General features: G+C 38.6%; 1 protein-coding gene across 5 annotated transcripts in view; it reads left to right on the forward strand.

The window, feature by feature from the left end:
* The window catches only part of ADAM11 (ADAM metallopeptidase domain 11), a 1438613-nt gene that overhangs the window by 1194701 nt on the left and 218480 nt on the right, over positions 1-25432 (forward strand). For all 5 annotated transcript variants that reach the window (XM_044055102.1, XM_044055103.1, XM_044055105.1 and 2 more), the window contains one exon: positions 3555-3723. In XM_044055102.1, coding sequence (XP_043911037.1) covers positions 3555-3723 — 169 coding nt within the window. The remainder of the gene's footprint in view (positions 1-3554; positions 3724-25432) is intronic.

Below are 25432 nucleotides of genomic sequence, written 5' to 3' on the forward strand. Positions count from 1 at the left end.
AGACTGAAGCTGTGTAAAGTCCTTTCTTTTCATGATGATAGATAAAGCTGAGAAAGGATAATAAGGCACTTTCTGCACAGTAACCTGGATGAAACCATGCTAAGTGGGAGATAATAGGTTGATTGTCATTAGATGATGTAGAAGTTGTTTATGTATACATTTCTCAACTACTTTTAAGGGGGCAGAGTGTTGTTGGCAATAGGTCTGAAATTGGGTAGGTTGTTGTGCATCTAACCTTTATCCAGAGGTGTTTTTTTCCCAAAGTCGAGGTACAACCATTTCTGTGACAGACTTTTTAGGAGCCAAAGAAAAGGTTTTAGCACTTGAAGCAGCTGTCTAGTACACTTAAAAATATGTGGTTAAAGTAGAGGAAGGCCACTTGCCCAGTTTGAGTTTCCTGAGAGAGCTCTGTTGAGTGACATCTGGATGTAAATCCAGTCAAACTGCCAAACATGAACTAAGGACTGCTAAACTCAGTATAGATTCATTGACACGATGCTACTTGGATGTGGATGGCACAATGGTAAGGAGAAGGCTGGACATCCTGTTTATCCAGGAGACATGTTAGAAGGCCAGTGCAGCAAAGCCACTTGGCTTGGCATCCTACTACTCAGGAGGAGGATAGATTAGAAACAGTGTAGGAAGTGTGGTGAGGGAGAGAGGAGTGAAGACAGTGAGGGATATCATCAGACTTAGTGACAGACTCATGGTAACATATTCCAGTGTAAGAATATGGCAGTATTCATAATCTCAGCCTATGCCTCACAACAAGTTTGTGATAAGCAAAAAAACGAGTGAGTTCAGACAGCAGTTGCAGGACTTACTAGATAAAGCGGGACAGAATGATGTGATGACATGGTAATGGGGGACCTGAATGCTCATATTGGGACAGACAGACTGAACAGGTTATGAGGATTGACTGGACCCACATGGCTAGAGTAATGGGAATAAAGAAGTAGAGACCATTCTAGACTTTTGCCTGGAAAATGGCTTGATTGTGGCCAACATAAGTTTCAACAAGAGAGGCAGTCATAAGATCACATACAAGAGCAGCCAACATGCATCTCAGGTAGACTTCATTCTAGTGGGATATAATCAGAGATTGCAAAGTTATCCCCAGTGAAAGTCATCCCACAGTATAAATCACTAGTGGCCAAAATCAGCTGTAGCAGTGGTCAGAGAAGTCTGTTAGGACAACAGAAACTAGGCTGAAGACATGGAAGTTTACTGGAGTGAAACCACAAGATTTCAAAGAAGTACTTTTGGTTATAAATAAATAAGGTACATAAGGAAGGCTGGTGGTGGAATGCAGAAGTCCAGAAAGTTATCAAAATAAAGAAGAAGTGCAGGAAAAAGTGGGAGATAGAAAAAATGGACCAGATTAAGAAGGAATAAAAAGAGGGCAGTTGTAATAGCAAAGAACAAAGCATCAGAGGCAGTTTACCAGCATCTAGAAAGTGACTCAGCAGATGGCACAAATAAACTCTATCAAATTACAAAGCAAAGACAGAAAGATAAAAAAAGACAGTAGTCAGACACCCTTTATAAGAGGTGCCAGCAACAACCTGCCCACCAGTCTACAGGACATCAAAGGCAGATGAAAGTACTGCCAGCAGCTTCTGAGTGAAGAAGCCCAAGAGATGCTGTAGTGCCTCTGACACACAGCATATGATGGAAAAGAAAAGAAAGAATAGCCCACCTTAGAAGATGTATGAACAGCACTAAGGGCTAAGAAAAATTAAGACAGGGAAAGCAGCAGGCTTAGATAAGGACACAGCAAATATGATCAAGATGGTGAGAAAGATGTATCAGAGATGACTGGGTTGGGAGGGTGGCCTAATGGTTGGGAGGATGGCCTAATGGTTAAGGTGTTTGCCTTACAAACACAAGGTGCAGGGTTTGAGCCTCACAAGGGATAATGGGCTAGGCTTAAAATGGCTCGCAAGGGCAGTTAGCCTAGTACTAATCTATGAACCTATGAACCTATAAGCATTCTAGTGCCAGTGTACAAGAACAAAGGGGATATTCACAACTGTGGGAGTACAGAGGTAGCAAAATGGCCATCACATTGCTTGACAGTATTGGAAAGGGTGATTTATACACAAATACACAGAATAGCATTAGTATAAAGTAAGATGGAAAATAAACAGCTCAGATTCAAGTCAGAATGCAACACAACTGGCCTGATGTTTGCCATGAGGCAGATAGTTGGGAGCAAGCTAGAGATGAAGAAAAAGTCCAGCTAGGCATTCCTAGACTTCAAAAAAACATATAACATGGTGCCAAGAAAGCTGATGAGCTGATTTGGGCAGCCCTGCAATGGTTCAATGTTCCCAAAACATTGATATAATTAGTGTAGGCTGTGTACAAGGACCCAATGGCTCAAGTATGAACAGTGTTCAGACTCACAGAGGTGTTCCCAGTGTGTGTGTGTGTGTGTGGGGGGGGTACATCAGGGTACAGCTCTGAGTCTAGTGCTTTTGCAACTGGTGATAAACTACATTAGCAAACATGGTGGGAGGAGACAGATCCACAACATTGCTATATGCACGTGATGTGGCATTATAAGCAGAGTCTGAGCTTGCATTTCATCAAATGATAGTGGAACAGAATGCAAAACTGAAGGCACACCAGTAAAATTGAGTACAGACAATGCACTTGTCATGGCAGTAAAAGGAAGAAATCAGAAGAAGCTGAAAGTTGAGAAAGAAGGGGAAAATAGTGGAACAGGTTAACGGCTTTAGGTATCTGGGAGGGGTTGATGAAGAGAAGGGACATCTGAATGAGGAGGTCAGTGCTAGAATCAGAGTGGCTGCAGCCAAATGGCACAGAGTGTCAGGGGTAGCATGTGACAGACAAATGCTAATGAAGGTGAAAAGTAAGGTGTACATAACATTAGTGTGACCAGTGCTACTATATTGTATAGAGAACTAGCATTAAAGGAAGAACAAATGAGGAAGCTAGAGGTGATGGAGATGAAGTGCTTGGGATGGGTGGTAGGATGCACACTGTGGAATAGACAAAGAAATGAGGCTATCAGAGCAGAAGCCAGAATAGCTCCAATTGTAGAGAAGTGTAGTTAGATTCCCTTGACACCTGTAACTAAGAGATTAGTATAGTAAAAGTTTGACAATTTACCGCTATTTGTTTGATTTGACTGCATGATGTGGTGAATTAGCAATGGGGTTAGTGTGAGGGCAGTACTGTTACAATGATATGTATGATTTCATTGGGTTTGTAAATTATGAAATCATGCCTATCGATGTAACAGTACTACCATGTACTGAGCCCATAAGTAGCTTACTATGTGCTGGATGAGGCAGTAAAAGGCCATATATTTGCAGGAACTATGCAGGATTTAGTGCTGACTGGTGTGTGGCATTGTATCTCAGAGTTTAGAGCACTGGTTTAGTAAACCAGGGGTAATCAAGGTAAGGTGGGGTGGGGCTGACATAATGTTTAACATCTGTACCTCATGGGAGGCATGCAGGACAGCTGTTTGATAACAAAACTCTGTATTTTTGCCAACTATTTCATTTTCTTATTCCTTATAGGGGTGGACATGTTCTTATGGACGATGGTACTGATGTCTCTTACATTGAAGATGGCACACCCTGTGGGCCAAACATGATGTGTCTTGACCGTAGATGCCTCCCTCTCACTGCCTTCAACCTTAGCTCCTGTCCAGGCAGTACGGATGGAAGGGTCTGCTTTAACCATGGGGTAGGTGCCATTTGGTGATTTTTTTTTCCTTGTGCTATCCACTAACCACTTAAAATGAATTACAGAATTTGGCTGAGTAGAGCATAATTCCAGATCTCTTCTCTTCAGTTTTTAAATTATAGAACTGTTTACTTTGTTATTAATAGTAGCAAAAAATAAATGTTTCTCCTTAGGTTACCTTAAATTTGCCTGATCAAATGTCAGGAGTCTTACTCTGTGGGTATCTATAGGGGATATTCTCTCTTGCCATCCTTAGCTCACGGTTCTTCTCATATGTTAGGGTGTATATGGACCCTGCCTGTACATGCCATGGTGCCATGCACTGGAACAGGCCAGTATACATAACCCCCTATGGCCACTAGTGCTCACTGTAAACAAAGTTCCTTTGTTTAAAGCCTGTAATGTTATCAAAGTGTTTTCTTTTGCAAGATAATGATGCAGAACCTGCACTGGCATTGACTGTACTGTTTGGGGAAATAGCTTGACAGGAGATACTATTGCAAGTTCTATTGCTTCAGCCCAACCACCCAGAGAAACAGGAGAGAGAAACTCCAGGCCATGTCACATCTCACAATATTACAGACATAAAATCACTTTAGCTAGCAGATGTAGGACACTCTCTCTGATACCCTCCCTGTGGGAGGAACAAAGAAGCATTGTTAAAGTTTCAAGTAGTTCATTCAGTTAAGTAGATAGATGGATGAGTGTTCTTTTATCTACCTACTTAAAGGAACATCCACCTAAAAATTGTGTTCAGCAATTCATTAAATAAGAGCAAACTACTGAGCATTCACATGTTGTATGTATGTATATAAACAAATATATAAATACTTAAAAAATATAAAAAAAATAATACATTCATGCAATAAATTAATTAAAAATTGATAAAATTTAATAGACTTTAACTTTAATATTGGCAGGATGAAAATTGCTTCATTCAGTCCATTAGGACCAGTGACGTGCAATTTTATCTGCCACTCATGTTCCTTGATTTCTAACAGAATTTTCCATGGACCTCCCCGATTATTTTGTTTCGAAACATCCAGACCAAAAATAAACTTAAAACTATGACCCAGATTGGTCTGTAAATGTTTCCATAGAGCATTAGTTGGATTGTGTTTTTACTGGCATAAAGATGTTCATAAATACTTTCCTTGAGTGCTTTTTCAGTTTTACCTACATAATACTTGAAAAAGACTTGACACAAATCTAAATAGATCACACCTTTAGACATACAATTCACAAAAAAATTTGACTTAATAGGACCCATATTTTTAATAGCAACCCCCCCCCATGTATAAAGGGACAAAATGAACAGATCGCACATTTATATGTGCATACTTTCTTAGTAATAAAAGTGGTGCTTCTATCAGACATATTTCCTAAATGTTCAATGTAATTCTTAATGCACCAATCCTTTTGAAAAACTATACATGGTTTGACACCTAATGCTTCCATATTCATTACACCAATATCAAACACCTTCCAGTTCTTTCTAATGATGTCAGACACTCTTTCAGTGTCTCCATTATAAGTTAAAATTAAACTTTTATTAAATCTTGTGTCTTGCACATCATTCTTTGGAGTGACAACAGAGTCCACGCCTAATAATGGATAAAATGTTCCCTCAGCCTTTTTTCAATCTCATCAGAAATATTGACAAAGAATTGTGCTGGGTAACCTCGACAAGTGAACATGTTCCATAATTTGTCACATTCCTCATGAAAAAGGTCAAGGCTAGAGATCATTCAGCAAAGTCTTACCAACTGCCCATTAACTAGAGCTTTCTTCTGATGGTGTTGGTGGGAATTGTAATGAAGGAGACTGTTAGAATAGGTTGGTTTTCTAAATATATTAGAGACAAATTTCTTGTGTATAACATCCTTAGTTATCTGGACATCCAGGTAGTTAAGAGTCCAAATAGGCTGTTCTATTGAGAACATTAAAAAATGGGTTTTATTGTTAACATAAGAAAGAAATTCCATTAACCTTTCTTCTGTGATATCCCTCCTCATTATCACTGTATTATCCAAATACTGACCATATAAACACCTAGATTTTTCATAACCAGATTTAAATACAAATAAGTGCTCCCAGTGTACCATAACTATGTTGGCAAAAACTGGAGCACACATGGCTGCCATAGCCACACCAGTTTTTTGTCTATGCAACAAGCCTTAAAAAATAATAAAATTGTTCTCCAAAATCAATTCCATAAATGTTTTAAGGACATTGAATTAGTGTCTAATAGGTTTGTTCCACTTAAATAATCATAAAACCATGTCACTCCCAAATCACGAGAGATCACTGAAAACAGGTCCTTAACATCTCTACAGACCATAATTAAATCATCAGTATACATGTCTAATACTTTTCAAAAAATCCCAGGAGTCCTTGTAAATATTCTTCTCACGTTTCAAGACATCCTTCAATTTATGGTCTACAAACTTAGCCATGTCACAGGTCTTTGACCCTTTGGAATCAACACTTGTTTGAAGTGGAGAATCCACCAGGTTTTTGTGTATTTTCGGAATGCCAAACATACCTGGTGTTATAGGAAAATCAACAGAAACAAAACTAAACTCATGCGGCGTAATTTGCTCCTGCATGAATAGATCATATAACATAACATCTGTCTTTTTGGATGCTAAGTTTAATTGACCTAAATAAATCTTTTCATACTGATCTGTTAACAATAATGCTTCCATTTTGAAATTATAGTGCATTCTATTCATAAGAACCAAACCACCCTCTTTGTCCAGTTTCATCAATTGAATATTCTTATTTCTACACACTGATGTCAATAAATGCATTTCATGTTGGGATAAATTAAATTGTGTATAACTACCCCTATTTCACAATAATGAACGAATATCATGTTCACATAGTTTTTCAAACAGGGAGATGACTGGGTGAAGGGGGGAGGTAGCGCAGTGGTGCAGAGGTTAACGTCACCTCACAACAAGAGGTTCTCTGGTTCAATTCTCAGCTGGGGTGCCTTCTGTGCAAAGTCTGCATGTCTTCCCTGCATCCACATGGGTTTCCACCAGGTATTCCGGTTTCCTCCCACTTTCCAAAGACTTGCATCTGGAGAGTTTCTCCCTGGGCTTCCTCTGAAAATAGGCTGTCAGTCTTTCCCAGTCAACAAATGTTAAACATAAAATAAAAGAAAGTATAAATAAAGAGCAAGAGACCAGTTTGGCATAATGGTTAAGGTCTTCACCTCCCAAGCACAAGGTACACAGGTTGATCCGACCAATGCCTGTTTGGACTTTGCACATTCTCCCTGTGTCTCCATGGGGTTTCTCCCACATCCAAAAAACTTGCCAAGTGTTTTCAACTCAAATTCACCAATGAATGGAGCTGTGGGCAGCAGCACAGACTCTACACATGGCTCTAGGTGATTCAGTCATGTTGAGCAATGTCACCAAAATGGGCATGGGTAGTTATCGGTGATAAGTGGGTTTAGGACCTGGCCTACTCTGACCTACGCCAGGGACCCTTGCTAACAGTGGGAGGGGTATATGTGCCCCTGTTGGCCAATGTGTGCCTGCTATAAAGCCCAGCAGCCCTGGGTCAATAGGCCAGCTGGTGTCTAGTTGCCCAGCCTGGGTTACCTGGGATAGCTCTGTTGAGCAAAAGCTAGATGTAAAACCAACCAACCTGCCAAACATGAACTGAGAATTGCTATGCTTATTGTAGGATCACTGACAGGATGCAGCCTAGAATTGGATGACTAGGAGGTTGAGCATCCTGTGTATCCAAGAGATGAGATGGTTCAGAAAGAGAGACAGTCACAAGATCACATACAAGAGTAGCCAACATGCAACTCAAGTAGGCTTCCTCCTAGTAAGGAAAAGGTACTAGCGTAGAATCCATGATTGTAAAGTCACCAGTCCACAGGACATCAAAGGCAGATGAAAGGAGTATTTCCAGCATCTTCTGGATGAAGAAAACCCCACAGAAGCTGTACTGCCCCAGAAACAGCGTACAATGAGAGACGAAAAGGAGCCCACCCAAAAGAAGTAAGAGCAACACTAAGGAAAATGAAATCAGGGGAAGAGCAGGCTCAGATGAGGTCACAGCAGGTATGATAAAGATACTGGGTGAGATAGGGGAGAAATGGCTCCTGAGGGTACTAATAGCAGTGTGGAGAGAAAAGTGTATCCCAGATGAGAATAAGCATACTTGTACCAGTGTACAAGAACAAAGAGGACATCCACAACTGCAGGCAGTACAGAGGCATCAAACTCCTATCACACTGCATGAAAGTTTTGGAGAGGGTGATTGATAAACGGATACGCAGAGTAGTAGAATGTAAGATGGGAGATGAGCAACTCGAATTCAGATCAGGATACAGTTCAATTTACCCAATGTTTGCAGTGAGATAGATACTTGAAAATAAGCTACAGATGAGGAGAGAGTCCAACTGGGCATTCCTAGACTTAGAGAAAGCATGTGACAATGGCCCAAGAAAGCTTATTTGAGCATCTGAGCAGTACTGCGGTGGTTTGAAGTTGCAGAAACATTGGTAGAATTAGTGCAGGCTATGTACAAGGACTCAATGACTCAGGTATGAATAGTGTTTGGTCTCACAGAGGGGTTCCCAGTGGGAGTGAGTGTACACCAGGGTTTAGCTCTGAGCCCACTGCTGTTCATACTGGTGATGGATTACATTTGCAAACAGGTTGGAGGGGACAGATCAGCAAAGTTGCTGTATACACACAATGTGGCATTGCAGGCAGACTCTGAGCTAGAACTTCAGCAGAGAATAGGAGAATGGAATGCAAAACTGAAGGCACATGGGATGAAACTAAGCACAGATAAGATGGTGGTAGTGGCAGCAAATTGGGGAAATCAGAAGAAGATGAGACTAGAGATAGAAGGGAAGATAGTGGAACAGGTAAACATATTCAAGTATCTGGGAGGGGTGGTTGAGGAGAAGGGAAGTCTGAATGAAGAGGACAAAGCTAGAATCAGAGGGGCTGCAGCCAATTGGCATAGAGTGTCAAGTGTTGTCTATGACAGAAGAATGCCAAAGAAACTGAAAAGTAAGGTGTACAAAACAGTAGTGTGACCAATAGTACTGTATGGTACAGAAACCTGGGCAGTAAAGGCAGAACAATTGAAAAAGCTAGATGTGATGGGAATGAAGTGCCTGAGAAGGGTGGTAGGATGCATACTGAGGGACAGATGAAGAAATGAGGAATTAAGAGCAGAAGCCAAAGTAGCTCCAATTGCAGAAAAGATCAAAGACAACAGATTATGGTGATTTGGACACGTGCAGAAAACAACCTGGAGAGGAAGATTTGGGACAGACAGGAAGAAGACAGGAGGAAGCAAGGACATCCAGCAAAAATGTGGATGGATTGTGTGAAAGATCTTTGACAGCCAGGCATCAGTGTTGAAGAAGGATCATAGGAGGTTACTAGGCTATTGGCCCTGAGGCCCTTATAAGCCTAGCTAAGAGTTTAGCTCATGTTTAGACAAATTAGCCCCCACTGCCCCTATCCAGCAGGGAAATGGATGGAATCAAGGCACTCAAGCTGCGGGCAATAGAATGTATTAGAAAGTCCAGTATAAATCCAAAATGAAATCCAATCCAGTGAAGAAAAGATCCAAAGGCGCAATAGTATCAAAGGTTTAATAAATAGTGAGCGCTTTCACGATATACCAATTCATCAGACTATAAAACTACAATGCCAATGCAGCAACTTGTTGTTAATATCTAAGCTGAACATAACTGTTCTTGCAAAGCAAGCATATTATTTTGAAAACTGCTGTTTGGCCTTGCACATTTCCTTTCACTGTACACACAGTATTTTTGGGAAAAGCATTTTAATTTACACAATATCTATCAATTCCCACTTTTTTATTTAAGGTCCATGAAATTGTAAGACAATTTACAAAACAATACGCTCTTCAGTACTTTGCATCTCTCTGTCCACTGCTACATACGAGTCCTTTGCATTTATTTCTATTTCTTCATACACTGTACCGGTGTTAACAGTTGTGACTTGATTAATGCTTTTATTAACACAGATTTTAACACACATACAAACTGTTGTGATTAAGCAGATAATGACAATAAGAGCAATTAATGCGGAAATTATAGTATCCCCTTATAGACACATAGCCACCATTACTTATTTATTTTTAACTGTTTTTATGCTTACTTAAGCAAGTTGTCAGTCTTGCAGTTACACACAAGCATTTCAAAATCTTGTCAAGTTAACCCCTGCTTTACAAGGTAAAATGTAGCTGTGGGCAATACTGTAAATGCATCCTGTTATAGAAAAAAAGGAAGTTGACTTTCTTGGCTTTCAGATGCAGAAATAAATAAAACGCAGACAGGTCAAGTGACACAAAGATGACATGGAGAGACTTTTGTGAAGTCTTCAGATACAGCAAGAACCAAAAAAGGGCATGAAATAACCATGGACTTTTTCATGACACAGACAAAAACCAGAAGAACAAGTCACAAGGACATTAAAAATAACATTGGTTGAAAAAAGTATATAAACTGGACAGTATGTTTCATTCAGTGTTGACATCTTAGACTAAGTGTGCCTTAGTCTATTCATCTGTCTAGCTGTGTTATAATAGAATTTAAATAGCTCTTGACAGAATTAACTGTTTGGCAAGAATTTGTTCTGAGACAAAGTATAACAGATACAGTAGTACGGAGTTTGTCTGGTCTACTTTTGGACATTTTCTTCAGTGACATTTCTTCACAAAAGAAAGAAATACATTTTCTTCAGTGGATACATTTTTTCACTTGTTTAAATACTATAACTAGCCAATCACAAACATTTAGCAGCATAGTCATTAAGAAATTAAAACTGTATACACACAAATAGTAAAACATTCTAAATCACAGAATTTAATTTACTTCATTTCAGTGTTTAAGTGCACGTGCTTTTAAAAATGGTTTCAGGGAAACTTTACTATTTAAGCCAGGCAATTTGTCTGCTTTAAAAAACATGATCCATTTCTGTTCATTAGCTTCTGTGATGTTCTGTATATCTCCTCCCCTTATGTTATCATGTATAATTTCCAGAACAAAAAATTTAAAAACATATTAATTTCCCTTCTCCATAACATGTTGTGCTTGAGTATTTTCCGACTTCTTATTTTTAATGTCTCTTAGATGTTCCAATATTCTTTCTTTTAAGCTATGGTTCATTTTTCCTATATAAAACATATGACATACAGTACAGAAACTAAAATAAATTATATTTTTGTTGTGCAATCTTCATAAAAGTTAAATTCAATCCTAACATTCAATTGGTGATGTATAAAGTGACTGCCACTAAAAATGTGTCTACATGCTAAGCAATTTCTGCAGGAATATGTTCCCAGTCTATCTGAATATATAAATTTATTATCAACATTGGCCTTATAACATAAATGTTTTTTCAAGGATTTGTTGTTTATAAAAGAGAAACTCGGTTGAGGACTTAAATCGTCTCTCAACTCATCTACTGTACTCAAAATATTTCAATTTCTTTTTATAATGTTGCAGAAAGTACCTAGATTATTGGAATATGGTAATGTTACTCTCAAAGAATTATTGATAGTACAATTATCAGTCTCTAATCCCTTACTATTCTCTTATAGTACAATTATCAGTCTCTAATCCCTTACTATTCTCTTATAGTACAATTATCAGTCTCTAATCCCTTACTATTCTCTTATAGTACAATTATCAGTCTCTAATCCCTTACTATTCTCTTATAGTACAATTATCAGTCTCTAATCCCTTACTATTCTCTTATAGTACAATTATCAGTCTCTAATCCCTTACTATTCTCTTATAGTACAATTATCAGTCTCTAATCCTTTACTATTCTCTTATAGTACAATTATCAGTCTCTAATCCCTTACTATTCTCTTATAGTACAATTATCAGTCTCTAATCCCTTACTATTCTCTTATAGTACAATTATCAGTCTCTAATCCCTTACTATTCTCTTATAGTACAATTATCAGTCTCTAATCCCTTATTATTCTCTTATAGTACAATTATCAGTCTCTAATCCCTTACTATTCTCTTATAGTACAATTATCAATCTCTAATCCCTTACTATTCTCTTATAGTACAATTATCAGTCTCTAACCCCTTACTATTCTCTTATAGTACAATTATCAGTCTCTAATCCCTTACTATTCTCTTACAGTACAATTATCAGTCTCTAATCCCTTACTATTCTCTTATAGTACAATTATCAGTCTCTAATCCCTTACTATTCTCTTCTTGTGCTTCTTCATGTTCACCATAATATGATTTACATTTGTTTAATCTATGCTCCCATACATTACTTATGCAATAATCTGTATCTTTTTCTTTATAATCCCTATTCAGAAATTCCTGTTTAAGGTTTAGTAGAGCTAGTTTTAGTTGTAAATCATCATTATGCAGACGCCTTTTGTCCTTTAATCACATTACGTTTCACATCATTAGGGTGCATGATCTTACTGTGTAGTAGATTGTTTTTTCTCATTGGTTTTCTCTATAGGCTAGTTCTAATCCCTTGTAGTGCGTCTTTGTTTACCTTGACATCCAAAAAGTCAATTTCTTGGCTCGAGTATTTGTAAGTAAATTTAAAGAAAATTGTGGTCTGGTGTAAATATGTAATAAATTCCTTTAGTCTTTCTTCTGTGTCATTCCATAGCATAACAATATCATCTACGAAATGTACATACCATTTTATGGAATTTTTTAAATTTTCATTTCAAAGAACCTCATTCATTTCCCAATATACCAGAGCAAGGTTGGCGTAGCTATTGGCACAGGGTGTGCCCATAGCCACGCCAAACTTTTGTATAAAGAAATCATTATCAAAGGTAAACCCATTATTTTCCAAGATGATATCCAATAATGCAGATATTAGCCTGATTTTATTTGAGTTAACACACTTAAGGTTCAAAAAATGTCCTTATATTGTCTATATACCCCATGTGTTAGGTATGACTGTAAAGAGTGATTCGATGTCTAAAGCCGCAAACATGTACTCACCATGTACATCTGACATTTTAAAGTATAAATTCTGCAGAAACATCTTTGTATCTCTAAGCACAGTGCCACAACGTCTAGAAAAGGGTATAAGTTTTTTTCAACAAATAGAGAAAGGGGCTCTGTAGCCCAGCCTCTACTAGAAACTATTGGTCGCATTGGTGGTATGGTGAGATGTTTGTTTATCTACCAATGGACAGTCAACTGTAAAATATTTGAACTTGTATTCTGATATCATGCCTATAATTAGCAAGTCAAACACCAAGAACTAAAGTTTATCAGTAATCCCTTTTAGAGCACTCTTAGAAATACAAAGATACGTATTTTTATCATTTAAAAGACTTTGCATTTGTTGCAAATACAAATCTTTATCTAGTACTATCACTCTCCCACCTTTATCAGCGGGTCTAATTTCAATGCATGACATTTCCTTTAATTCATGTAAGGCATGAAATTCCATTTGAGACATATTAAAGTAATTGGTTTTAGTGCCTCTACAGAATACTTCCCTAATCTCATTTTCACATACATCTAAAAAGGTTTTTATAGTGGAATGTGGTGGAGGGATAAATGTACTTGGTTTCTTAAAAATATCATACCATTCATTTTTACCTTTAAACACTGTATGTAGAGTTAGTTTTTTTACCAAATAGTTTCAATTCTCTAAGTATATCAACCATGTTTGCTTTCTGGGATGGTATAAAATTTAAACCTTTAGCAAGTAACAACATATGTGCTTCAGACAGTATAACTGATGAAATATTTATTACTGGATCTGGTTGTGTCATTTCTAGCTCTTCCCTTTGTCCATTGGGTCATTCACACTGTTCAAATGCTGTATTCCGCCTTTCATTATTTGACTCCTCGAGCGTTCTCTTATTGGTAGTGGGTTCTTCAATAAAAAGCAGTTTCCCTGTGAGGTATTATGAATAGCTTCTCCTCCAGAGTTAGCCCGAGATGTTTTAGGTCTAACAACCCTATCACTCTCTCTTATTGATGCTTCCCTTTCAATAACTTGTTCAATGTTTGTTTTAGTGCTGTCCATAGATTGCTGACATTGCCTCTGTTCTACAGAGTGCTCTCCTGCGTTCTCTTCTGGTTGCAAATTTATTTCCGGTATAACGTTCGGAGATGGAATTGCTAGGTCAGATGTTACAGCTAAAGAATCAGCTGTTTACCATGTCATAGATTTCTCAGAATTAGTACTGACACTACGAACATCACGTTGTTCCCCCTGCCATGAAAAAACGGCACCTTTTTGAAAATCACACAGGTCTCTGTGTAATTTACAAACCTTGGTTGCCTAGAGCCAATTTACGCACATAGTAATACTGTCATAGAGTGAATCCATTTTATCACAAATGATATCTGCTGGAAAATGATCATAGATTTAATTTTGTAGTAACACTATTTCATTTAGTAACTCTTTTTCTAGAGGCTTAAAGAAGTCAATTAGCAGATGCATATATTGGGTGCTTAGGTTTAAATTCAGCATCTGTCACTGCCTCTTTAGTTCCGGATATGCTTGACCATAGCTGGGCATGGTGAGAACCCTGAGTCCTCTCGAAACTATTTGGTGTTTCAGAGAGGCTTCAAGGTGGAAGTGTTGCCACTACATATGCTTGAACTTGTACATGTTGTTTTCCTGTGTTCTGTATTTATCTTGGAATTTCAGGTATAGATTTTTGTCATTAGACTCAGGCATGACTTCCTGAATAATATTACTGTGCAAGAGAGGATTGACCATAACTTCAAGAATCTTATTTAAATGCTGATTCTTATTTGGTACAACTCCAACTCCATTCATTGGGTTATATGGAAGTTCATCTTGTATTACTTCGAAGCCCTTCAGCCATGTTCAGTACTGGAGAAAACAAATTAGCTATATAAAAAATCCAAACTCCAAATACCAAAATGAAGTGACAGGAGAACATAATAAGAATAAATGTTTCAAGTAAAAAAAATTCCAGGCACTCACAGCTGCAGGCAATAGAATGTATTAGAAAGGTCAGTATAAATCCAAAATGAAATCCAGTCCAATGAAGAAAAGATCCAAAGGCACAATAGTGAGCGCTTTCGCGGTACACCTGACTGCTTCATCAGACTATAAAAATACAATGCAGCAACTTGTTTAAATGCTATAACTAGCCAATCACAATCATTTAGCAGCATAGTCATTAAGAAAGTAAAAGTGTATGCGCACAAATAGTAAAACATTATAAAACACAGAATTTATTTTATTTAATTTCAGTGTTTAAGTGCACGTGCTTTTAATAAGGGTTTCAGGGAAACTTAACTATTTAAGCCAGGCAATTTATCTGCTTTAAAAAACATGATCCATTTCTGTTCATTAGCTTCTGTGATGGTCTTTATGTCCCCTCCCCTTATATTATCATGTATAATTTCCAGAAGAAAAAATTTAAAAACATGTTAATTTCCCTTCTCCATAACATGTTGTGCTAGAGCATTTTTCGACTTCTTATTTTTAATGTCTCTTAGATGTTCCAGTATTCTTTCTTTTACGCTGTGGTTCATCTTACCTATAAAAAACATATGACATACAGAAACTAAAATCAATTATATTTTTTGTTGTGCAATCTACATAAAAGTTAAATTCAATCCTAACATTCAATTGGTGATGTATAAAGTGACTGCCACTAAAAATGTGTTTACATGCTAAGCAATTTCTGCAGGAATATGTTCCCAGTCTATCTGAATATATAAATTTCTTATCAACATTGGCCTTATAACATAAGGGATTAGAGACTGATAATTGTACTATCAATAATTCTTTGTGAGTAATATTACTATATTCCAATGATATAGGCACTTTCTGCAACATTATAAAAAGAAATTGGAATATTTTGAGTATAATATATGAGTTGAGAGATTATTTAACTCCTCAACCGAGTTTTTCTTTTATAAACAACAAATCCTTGAAAAGACATTTATGTTGTAAGGCCAATGCTGATAAGAAATTTATATATTCAGATAGACTGATAATGATTTCTTTATACAAATGGTTGACGTGGCTATGGGCACACGCTGTGCCCATAGCTACGCCAACCTTGCACTGGTATATTGGGAAACTAATGAGGTTCTTTGAAATTAAAATTTAAAAAATTCCATAAAATGGTACGTACGTTTCGTAGATGATATTTTTATGCTATGGAATGACACAGAAGAAAGACTAAAGGAATTTATTACATATCTACACCAGGCCAACAATTTTTTAAAAATTTACTTTCATATACTCGAGCCAAGAAATTTACTTTTTGGATGTTAAGGTAAACAAAGACGCACTACAAGGGATTAGAACTAGCCTATACAGAAAACCAATGAGAAAAAACAATCTACTACACAATAAGAGCATGCACCCTAATCATATGAAATGTAATGTGATTATTTGTCGGGATGTCACTCTCCCCCAAGGGGATGATGATGCATTTTTGGTATTCAGCTTGAGGCCATGTTTCTGGCTCCAGTCATTTGTCTGAGTGAGACCCTCTTGTAGGATGTCCACGTCACTAGGGGAATCGATGACAGCACCCAGCTTGCAGTCATCTGCAAACTCGGGCAGCCATAGCCCACTGGCGTGGTGTTACGGAGTCTACTGCTTGAGGTGGCTTCCTCTGTTTTGACTATCAATGAGCCAGTTTGCTACCCATCTGGTAATATATGGATTGATGCCTAGTTGAGAGAGTTTATCTATTATGCCCGAGTGGGGAATAATGTCAAAGGCTTTAGCCAGGTCAAGGTAGGAGGTATGCACCATCTTCCCCTTGTCCATGGCTTTGGTGACTGTCTCAAAGAAGTCAACCCACTTTAGTAGTCATGACCTCCTATTGATGAAACCAAACTTTGTGGAATCAAGTGTTTGGAGGTTGCTAATGTCCTTGTTAATGAGGTCCATGATAATCCGTTCCATAGCCTTGCAGATCAGGCTAGTTAGGCTGATGGGTCTATAATTTCTAGAGATCGGTGGATGCTCCATCTTTGTGTAAAGGGTTGACAGTGGCTGTCCTCCACTCAGCTGGGACAAAGCCAGTACTCTGGCTTTGGTTGAATAGGGTGCCGAATGATGCTGCAAGTACCGGCCTGAGTTCACATAGGATGCAGCCTGGGATGTTATTGGGTCCCATGGAGGCTGTATTTTGTGCTTTTGAGAGAGCAGTGATGACCTGTTCCCTAGATATAAGGGGAAGGGGCAGGTACTGGGGCCGTCCTGATTTACTGATGGAGGGGACAGAGGGGTAAAGTTTTCACTGAATCTGTCAGCCAGCAAGTTTGCTATATCTATGGCATTTGCATATGTGGTGTCCTTGACCATCAGTTCTAAACAGATCTGGATGCTTCCTTTGAGGTTGCAGACATATGTGAAGAAGGCCTTATGATTTTATCTAGTAGATGTGGCCAATTTGGACTGGAAGTTTGCTTTGGAGGATTTCACTAGTGCTCTTATTTGCTTGTTCAGGCTAAGGGGACATTGCTTCCAGTTGGGCACCTGCTCCTTTTTGGTGTTGGGCAGCAATTCTTTCCTTTTGTTATAGAGTTCATTTATTGCAGATGTTCACCAAATAGGTTTACTTTTCCTTGCGGAGGATGATTTAGTCCTGTTGGGTATTCCTGATTCTGTGCTTCTATATAAATGGTTGTGTAGTGCTTTGGTGTAGTTTTGATTATTGATGTCAGTTCCTACAGAGGGGGAGGATGGCTGTGAAGCTGTTTATACCATCCCTCAGGAGGCTGTAATCAGCTTTGGAGAAATTTTTATGTCTGGCTAAAGGGGTGTTGGGGGAGATGTTGACTTTGAATATGACCGCTTTGTGGTTGGATATTAGCAGGGAGATTTGAATAGTTCCAAATAGGTGGATTGGGCATCTTGAATCAGATTTGGGGGGGGCGTTAACTAGCTATGATTTGAATAGGGGTCCTTAGACAGGAGTGTGGCACTGAATTTATAGAGTTGACGACAGTTAACATGATACCCTGATCCCATATAGAAAAAAAATGGGAAAAAGGGGGCTGAAGATGATGTTGATGAAATGTTAAATAAAATAAAATCAAATTACATGTACTAGACTTTCTTAAGTCATGACTCAAATCTATGTTTTGTTTATTGTAGAACATTACTAAGCCTGACTAGTTATGTATCTCTTAATACTTTGCTCTTCCTACCCCTTCTACTCATTAACTGTAATTCCTTCCTTATTAACCATAATACTATCTCCCTCTAGAACATCTTGATTGTACTAGCATGCTATGTTATGCCTGTATTCTGCACTGCTGAATTTACTGTGATAACCTGTAATATGCATTGTAAATATGATTTTTTTTGTTTAATGTTTTCCTTATTTGTTATCTTGTTAATTTCATTGTTCTATCTTGGAGCTTACCTCCCCGGGCCTCTAGTGAAAATGGATATGTATCCAGTTAGACTAGCCCGGTCAACAAATGTAAAATAAAATAAATAAATAAATAAAATAATAAATTCAACTTTCTAGTGTACAGTTTCAGATCTAATATTGTTCTAGTCAAGTCTGCTTTTTTTGGTAGGCACAAAAGTCATATCTTTTTCAAGTAAATGTGCGTGGTCAGATGTAATATTATAATCACTAAAATTATAAGTTTTAAAATCACAGTATGAATTAGTAATGACTTTGTGGCTACCTATACCGCCAATAGTGTTTAATTGTTTTTCCTCCCTGTCTTCCTCTTGTGAAATGACCTGTCTTCCTCCAACCTCCTCAGATCGAGCATTAAAGGTTGGTTGCCCTGCCCAAGAATCATAACCTGTCTTCTGGTAACCTCCTCTGATCTTGCATTGAAGGATGGTTGCCCTTACCAAGAACCATAGCCTGTCTTTCTGCAACCTCCTCTGATCGTGCATCGAAGGATGGTTGCCCTTACCAAGAACCATAACCTGTCTTCCTGCAACCTCCTCTGATCATGCATCGAAGGATGGTTGCCCTTACCAAGAACCATAACCTGTCTTCCTGCAACCTCCTCTGATCGTGCATCGAAGGATGGTTGTCCTTCCCATGATTCTGACTGAGAATTCTCTTGATCTCCTCAAAGGTTGTGGCTGTCTTGTCATAAAACAGTTTTTACTTCGTAGACGGATAAAGCTCAGACTCCAGCAGAAGTAACCTGTGTTCGATTAGCATCAATGAGAAGCTGAGGAACTGTGGGGTGCAGAATGAATTAAAGTATATCAGTCATATTCTGAAATAAGTGTAATCAAACTCATCAGGTTGGATAGAACCTACTTACCGTATGCATTACCAAATTGTACAGTTTTTCCTGCAAAAACTGGGTTATTTTTACATTTTATTTTTGTTGATAAGGAAAGCCCACTGAAATTTTTATTGAAACTGAAATCCCCTACTATGAAATAATTAAATAATGAAAGAGTGAACCTGCAATGCTTCACTACTTAAACTCATTTTTATTGCTCCATACAAAAGACAAGTTATCAACTAGGTCTTGCAGGTGAGTTGGATATTAATGCATGTGATGGTATAGTAGTGAAACTACAGTGTGAATTGAGTTATTTTGTTTACCCAGAATACTTTGCAAGTGTGTGGAAATCATTGCCCTGTATCTACTGCTGCATTACTTTGTGAGCATGGTTATTGAGAAAAGCTGGGCAAGCAATGAACATTAAAAAACAAATGAAACAACACAATATAATCTTCATTTGTTGCAAAATAACTTCTACCTTTAACTCAAGAAGTATAACTGAGAATAAAAGTAATTTTAAAGCAAAGATGTTTCAGAACATGACCATATGTTTTAAAACGCTTTTCTTCTCAGTGATAAAGGCTGCTTGGTGTGTGTGCAATTGCTGACACCTCGTGGTGGCTCAGTGTAGTGCATGCTTCTGGAGACTGCATGGGCTTGCACTGTATTGGCTAGGGACTTTCCTGATAAGCCAGGTAACAGTCCAGATAGCCGTGTTGCGTCTGCAGACAGGTTTTGGGTAGCCCACTTTGAGGCACCAGCTAGACATGCACTCCCTATTCATCTGATTCTCACTGCTGTCAGATGTGTGGGCCGGTAAGGATTTCTGGGCAGGACTGAAAGCCTAGAGGGCTTCTATCCCAGGAACTCCTGTCTTACAGCCCTGTGAAACAAATGGTCTGACTGGGTGTAGAAAGTGGAGCCATCAGAATGCATTCCATTGAGGTAGGAAGGGGAAAGAAAAAAATACAGCTTTGTTTTACCTGACGTCCCTTCAGTAATTCTACAGCTGCTGCCTGCTTTTTGATATTGACAAAGAAATTGATGCGGGCAGCATAGATCTCAGCCTTCTTCTCATTAAGAGCCTTGTTGCCAAAAGTCCTGTAGACTGTATAGGTATAATTCTGTATTATAGCATAGAAAGATAATAATTAACTTTATCATAGTAGTCACATTGCTTCTAAATGCTTTTCACTGTTTGTTTCATTCTCTTTTCTTGACCATTTGACTATGGTTGGATATTTTGGGCTGGAAATTATATGTGCAAATTCCCCTTCCTTGGCAAAATACTGAAATACTTAACAAGGAAAATTGACGACCATTGTCAGATACTACTTGTTTGGGTACAGCATGTCTGGAAAATATAGACTGCAATACAGTAATTGACTGTGCTGTACTATCCTTTAACTAAACAGCTTCAGGTTATTTGGAATAGCAGTCGACACAATGGAAAAAGTTAAGATTATTGTACTGGAACAAATCAATACTTAACTTCCATGGTAGTGAAAGACTTTAACTTATTTGGCTTCTAAACATGCTGCACAGTCCATAGTTTTATAGGTTCATAGGTAGGTACTAGGCTATTGGCCCTAGGCCCTATATAAGCCTAGCCAAAAAGGTACCCTGGCTTTCGCCACCCAAGAAAATCACTTTCCTGTGCCCCTGTCGAGCAGAGCCACAGAAGTGATCCCCGGGGTGAATTTGCTGTCTCCCATCCAATCATCAAGATTTTTCTTGAAGAGTGCTAATGAGGAGCTTTGTTTGATTTAGATAGGTAGTTTGTTTCAGAGTATGGGAAGTCTATGGGACAGAAATCTATCCCTCCAGCATGTTCTGTTTATTGTTGTGACAAGGTTTTGGCCCCTAGAGTGTGTAGCTTGGAGGGACTGGGATTTTTTTAAGTGGAGCATGTCCAAAAGCTCTGGGTTTGACATAGCTTTGTATGTTAAGCAGAGATCGCCTCTGAGTAGGCGATATGTGACGGAGTAAAGCTGGAGTTTTTTGAGGTGGTCTGCGTAGGCCATCTGTTTGAGGCCGGTAATCCTCTTTGTGAGGTATTTCTGCAACCTTTCCAGTTGTTGTAGATGTCTTGTGAGGTAAATACCAAAAGGGACACTGTAACACTGTATTCTATAATGGGTCTAATGAGTGACGAGTAGAGGGGAACAATGACCTCTTTTTTTCCTGGATGATAAACCTTTTGTGATGAGGTGTGCCATGTAGAAAGATTTCCTGACTCCTGCGGTGATGTGATTATCAAAGGAGAGACTACTGTCCACCTGTGTCCCAAGGACTCTTATCACACTTTCGGTGTTAAGTAGACTACCGCCTATGTGGTAGTTCATGGGTACAGAGTTTTTACCAAAAGGTATGACAGTGCACTTTTTGCCATTGAGCATGAGGGCATGGCTTTGACACCAGGCATCTGTCTTAGTGAGGCCCTTTTGTAGGATGTCCACATTGTTAGGAGTTTTGATTATGGCTCCTAGTTTGCAGTCATCTGTGAACTTCATTAGTCAAAGACCCTCTGTATTAGCCTGTACTTCAGGGAAGTAGATAACAAACAGGAGAGGACCCAGGACTGAACCCTGTGGTACTCCACTTGTCACTGGTCTGAAGTCGGATTTGGAGTCTGCTACTTTCACAGTGTGGGTTCTGTCAGTGAGCCAGTTGGCAACCCATCTTGTGACATAGGGATTTATACCTAGTTTAGTGAGTTTATCTGTAATTCCAGAGTGGGGTATGGTATCGCTTTTTCAATTTGTATAGGCATATATAACACCAGTAAGTAATGTTGCATTTTTTGCAATGTATTATACCAGGTGGTATTCATGCAGTTCCAGCAACATCTGATCAAATAGCTGAGAAGGGATAATCACATTATCACCTTTAAATATAAATTCTTTGATGCATGGCAGGTCATCTAGGAATATATGGCTTTGGTAAATGTGCTTGTTTTACTCCATTTAGACATCCTGTCTTGGTGATGGGGCACAAAAGTTTCAGCTCTACATCATCTTTCTTGACAGCTTTCAATTCTTGAAGATTTTTGGCAGTCGTAGTTGTGTTACCACCCACAATTCTTCTAAGTCTTCCTCTCGCAGATCTTGTTTGTACTTTATGTGGTGTGTTCTGTTAAATGTATGTGCAATGTGCATAAACTTCCCTGTCTCATATTGTATCATTCTACAGAGTTTCATAAACAGAAGGTTTATCAATAGGTTTCTGCATGTGCATAGATGCATGAACTTTGTCAGCATTTCTCTAGACTCTTCTTAATAAGTGATCCATATTCTTTAGGAAAATAACATTTGCTTGTCACTTGGCTTTGTTCATAGGATCATAGGAGTTTACTAGGCTAATGGCCATGGAGCCTGTACAAGCCTAGCTAGGAGTTTATCCCCAAAAAAGAAACCTCAGTCAGCACCTGTCACCCTTGTCAATGAGGGACACAGGTGGAACCCCTGGGGCAAATTTGTGGTTTCCCATCCACTCATCAAGGTTGCACTTGAAGAGGGTCAGTGAGGTACTCTGACATGTATGGGAAGTCTATTCCAGCGACGAGTCTATTCCTGTCTCTTTGGCAGGTTTTGTTGATGTCGCATATTAGATTTAGGCCTTTTGAGCAGGTAATGCGCGAGGAATTAGACTTATGGATATGGAGCATCCCTAGTAGGACAGAGTCTGATATTGCCTTGAAGGTGAGACACAGTTCACCTCTGAGCAATATGTACGATACAGAGTAGAGTGATAGTGATTTCACCCTAGCCAAATAGGACAGGTGTTGGCCATGGATTCTCCTTGTGAGGTGTTTCTGTGGCCTTTCCAGTTGGTACAGGTGCTTAGAAAGTTGGGTAGTCAGTGACAGCACCCAACTTAGTCATCCGTTTCAAAACCTCTCATCTAAATCAGTCTAATATCTCAATCAGTCATTTGTCATGTTCCTATTTTGTAACATCTCAGACTAAATGTCACCAGTAGCATTAACCACTCCTTCTAGTTCATTATTTTTACAGGGCTGAGAAAGGTTCACTGAAAAACCTCTGGTGCTGGTGACATCACAAAAGGTAGACTAAAGAATATGTACCTATCCAAAGGCATACTGAATATACAGAAACTGGAACCTTGTTGATGTTGCTTAATTTGCAAAAAAAAATCTGGTTAGTATAAGACACTAAAATGAGTTGGGCTTTAGAAATGGTTGCCAAATAGAAACACCAAGCTGCCTCCAAAGAATTCATGGGACATGCCCAGAACCTTCTACTGGAAGAGGCACAGGGAATTTCTCTCATTCATAATGAGTTCAGATATTTTACTGCCACTTTTTTCTTTATTCCAGAGGGGCCAGGAAATTACCTAACATTCTGGACCGCAGTAATTTCAACAGATAGTAAAACATTATAACATATTTTCAAAGATTAAAATAGACTGTTCTAAAATGTAATAATTAAGTAATCTTTGAAAGACCTTATTGTCACACATAATCAGAAAAGACAGTGAGTTTCAAAGGAATGATTCAAGATAGAAAATAGAATACCTGTCAGATGGTTCTAAGACATCCTGGGAATCATTGATAGACCCTCACCTGTAGACCCGAGTGAATGGCATGGAGTATAGGATATAAAAAAAACTCTTTCAAATAATGTGTCTAGATCCTGTGTGCTTGGAAGTTTAATGGGTGGCTGATGAGTCTTTATGCAACCTCAGATCTTCAATCTCTTTTCACCAGGATATGGAATATTGATTGATCCCTACAAGACTTAATTTGGGGTTTCTCTTTCCGTCACAGGTTTTGAGGTCAAATGTGTCACTAGCAGGAACAATATTGCACTTTAGCTCTTATTTGCTGCAGAGAAAGAAAACCCCTTGAAGAGAAGGTCCCAGATAAACCAGCTGGAATTGTCAGCACTATTACTTGCCCTGAAAGCTCTGGAAGGGGAGCTGAGGTAGGACCCCTTTTTTGTTCCAGCCTGATAACCCATCCTTCGCGTGGTGCCTAAACAAACAGAGTGGCACATATTGTTATTCTCCAAGAAGATAGGAGAAGAGGGCATGTCAGTGGGACATAGAAGTATTTTCTGTCTTGGTTATTCACATCCTAGGAGAAGTAAATATGTTGGCATATTCCTTGAGCTGCCCATCTAGTTTTCTCATGGAGCTTTTGAAATTCTATCCAGTCAGACTCTTCCAAAAGTCCAACACCAAGGAGGTCAAGTTATTCACATACACTGTTGATTGTGGTCCTCTTCCCTGTTCTACTTAGTCCAGCAGAGTTTTTTCAGCAGAGTAAGGGGAGTTGAAGATTGATGCATTCTTCCTGTTACGATAGCGAATACATCCGTATAGCTTCTCACTATCCCTTCTGATTCCCCATCTAATTGCAAAGCTCAAACAAGAGAGACCAAAGCTCTATCTCATTATTTTTACAGGGCTGAGAAAGGTGTGATTTTTAGACTGTCAGGCCCCTGGCAGTACAGGATACTGACTCAGTGCAAGCCAAAGAAGATTCCCCAGCTTGAAATAAAATAGCTCCACCTTAGAGTGAAGTTCATGGTTTAGATACTTTGGTTTAGCTGTTGTGCTTCTGCTTGACTTTCTGGTGGGGGGTTTAAAGATTACTAAAGCTACCAGGGAGTCTTTGATTTGTCACTTCAGTCAGTTACTCTTCAGGATGTTCTGACAAATCTCAGACATATCTCAGACATACCTCAGATATATCTCAGACATATCTTAGATATACCTCAGACATACCTCAAACATATCTGAGGCACCTATATCTGTAGATCTTTAGGATTTCAGTAGTCAGTATATATGGCATTACTGCCCATCACACCTTTATGAAGTGTGGGGCTGTGGACATTATGGCTACTGAGGTATTTCCTTAAAGGAGTTCTACATCTCCATGCCCTTTGAAGAATCCTTCTCATACTTGGGACTTAAATTTCATGACTGACAAGCTTGCATGTCCCTTGTTTTGAGCTTGCAGGTTTGGTGGCTCTGAAGTTCATCTCTTTTTTTTTTTTTTGTGGTGGTCATCATTTCAGGATTTCAGAGCTTCAAATTCTTGTCTGTAGAGGACCATATTTAGCTTTTCCCAAGTATGGAATGTCTTTTAGGACAAGCTTTTATTTTCTCATAAGAATGGTTTCAAAATTGTTCTTATACCAATCTATTCACCTCTCTGGTTTCTCTCCAAGGGCAGAAACCAGGTTAAAAAGAAGTCTTCACATACTGAATGCACACTGTTATCGCATTTTCTACAATAAGTGAATGAGTTTCAGAAGATCGAAAAGGGATGGAGAATTTTGCAGTTACTAAGCAGGTCCTTATCAAATGAACTCTTTACTACATAGTCTTTGCCATAATTCAGCTTATCACCCACCAAAAAGTGCTGCTATGAAAGACCACTCTTCTACGGGCGTGGCTGTTCTTAATGTTTGCTTGAAAAAT

The sequence above is a fragment of the Protopterus annectens genome, chromosome 13.part0, assembly GCF_019279795.1.
Source record: "Protopterus annectens isolate FY-2018-M chromosome 13.part0, PAN1.0, whole genome shotgun sequence".
Classification (NCBI taxonomy): domain Eukaryota; kingdom Metazoa; phylum Chordata; order Ceratodontiformes; family Protopteridae; genus Protopterus; species Protopterus annectens.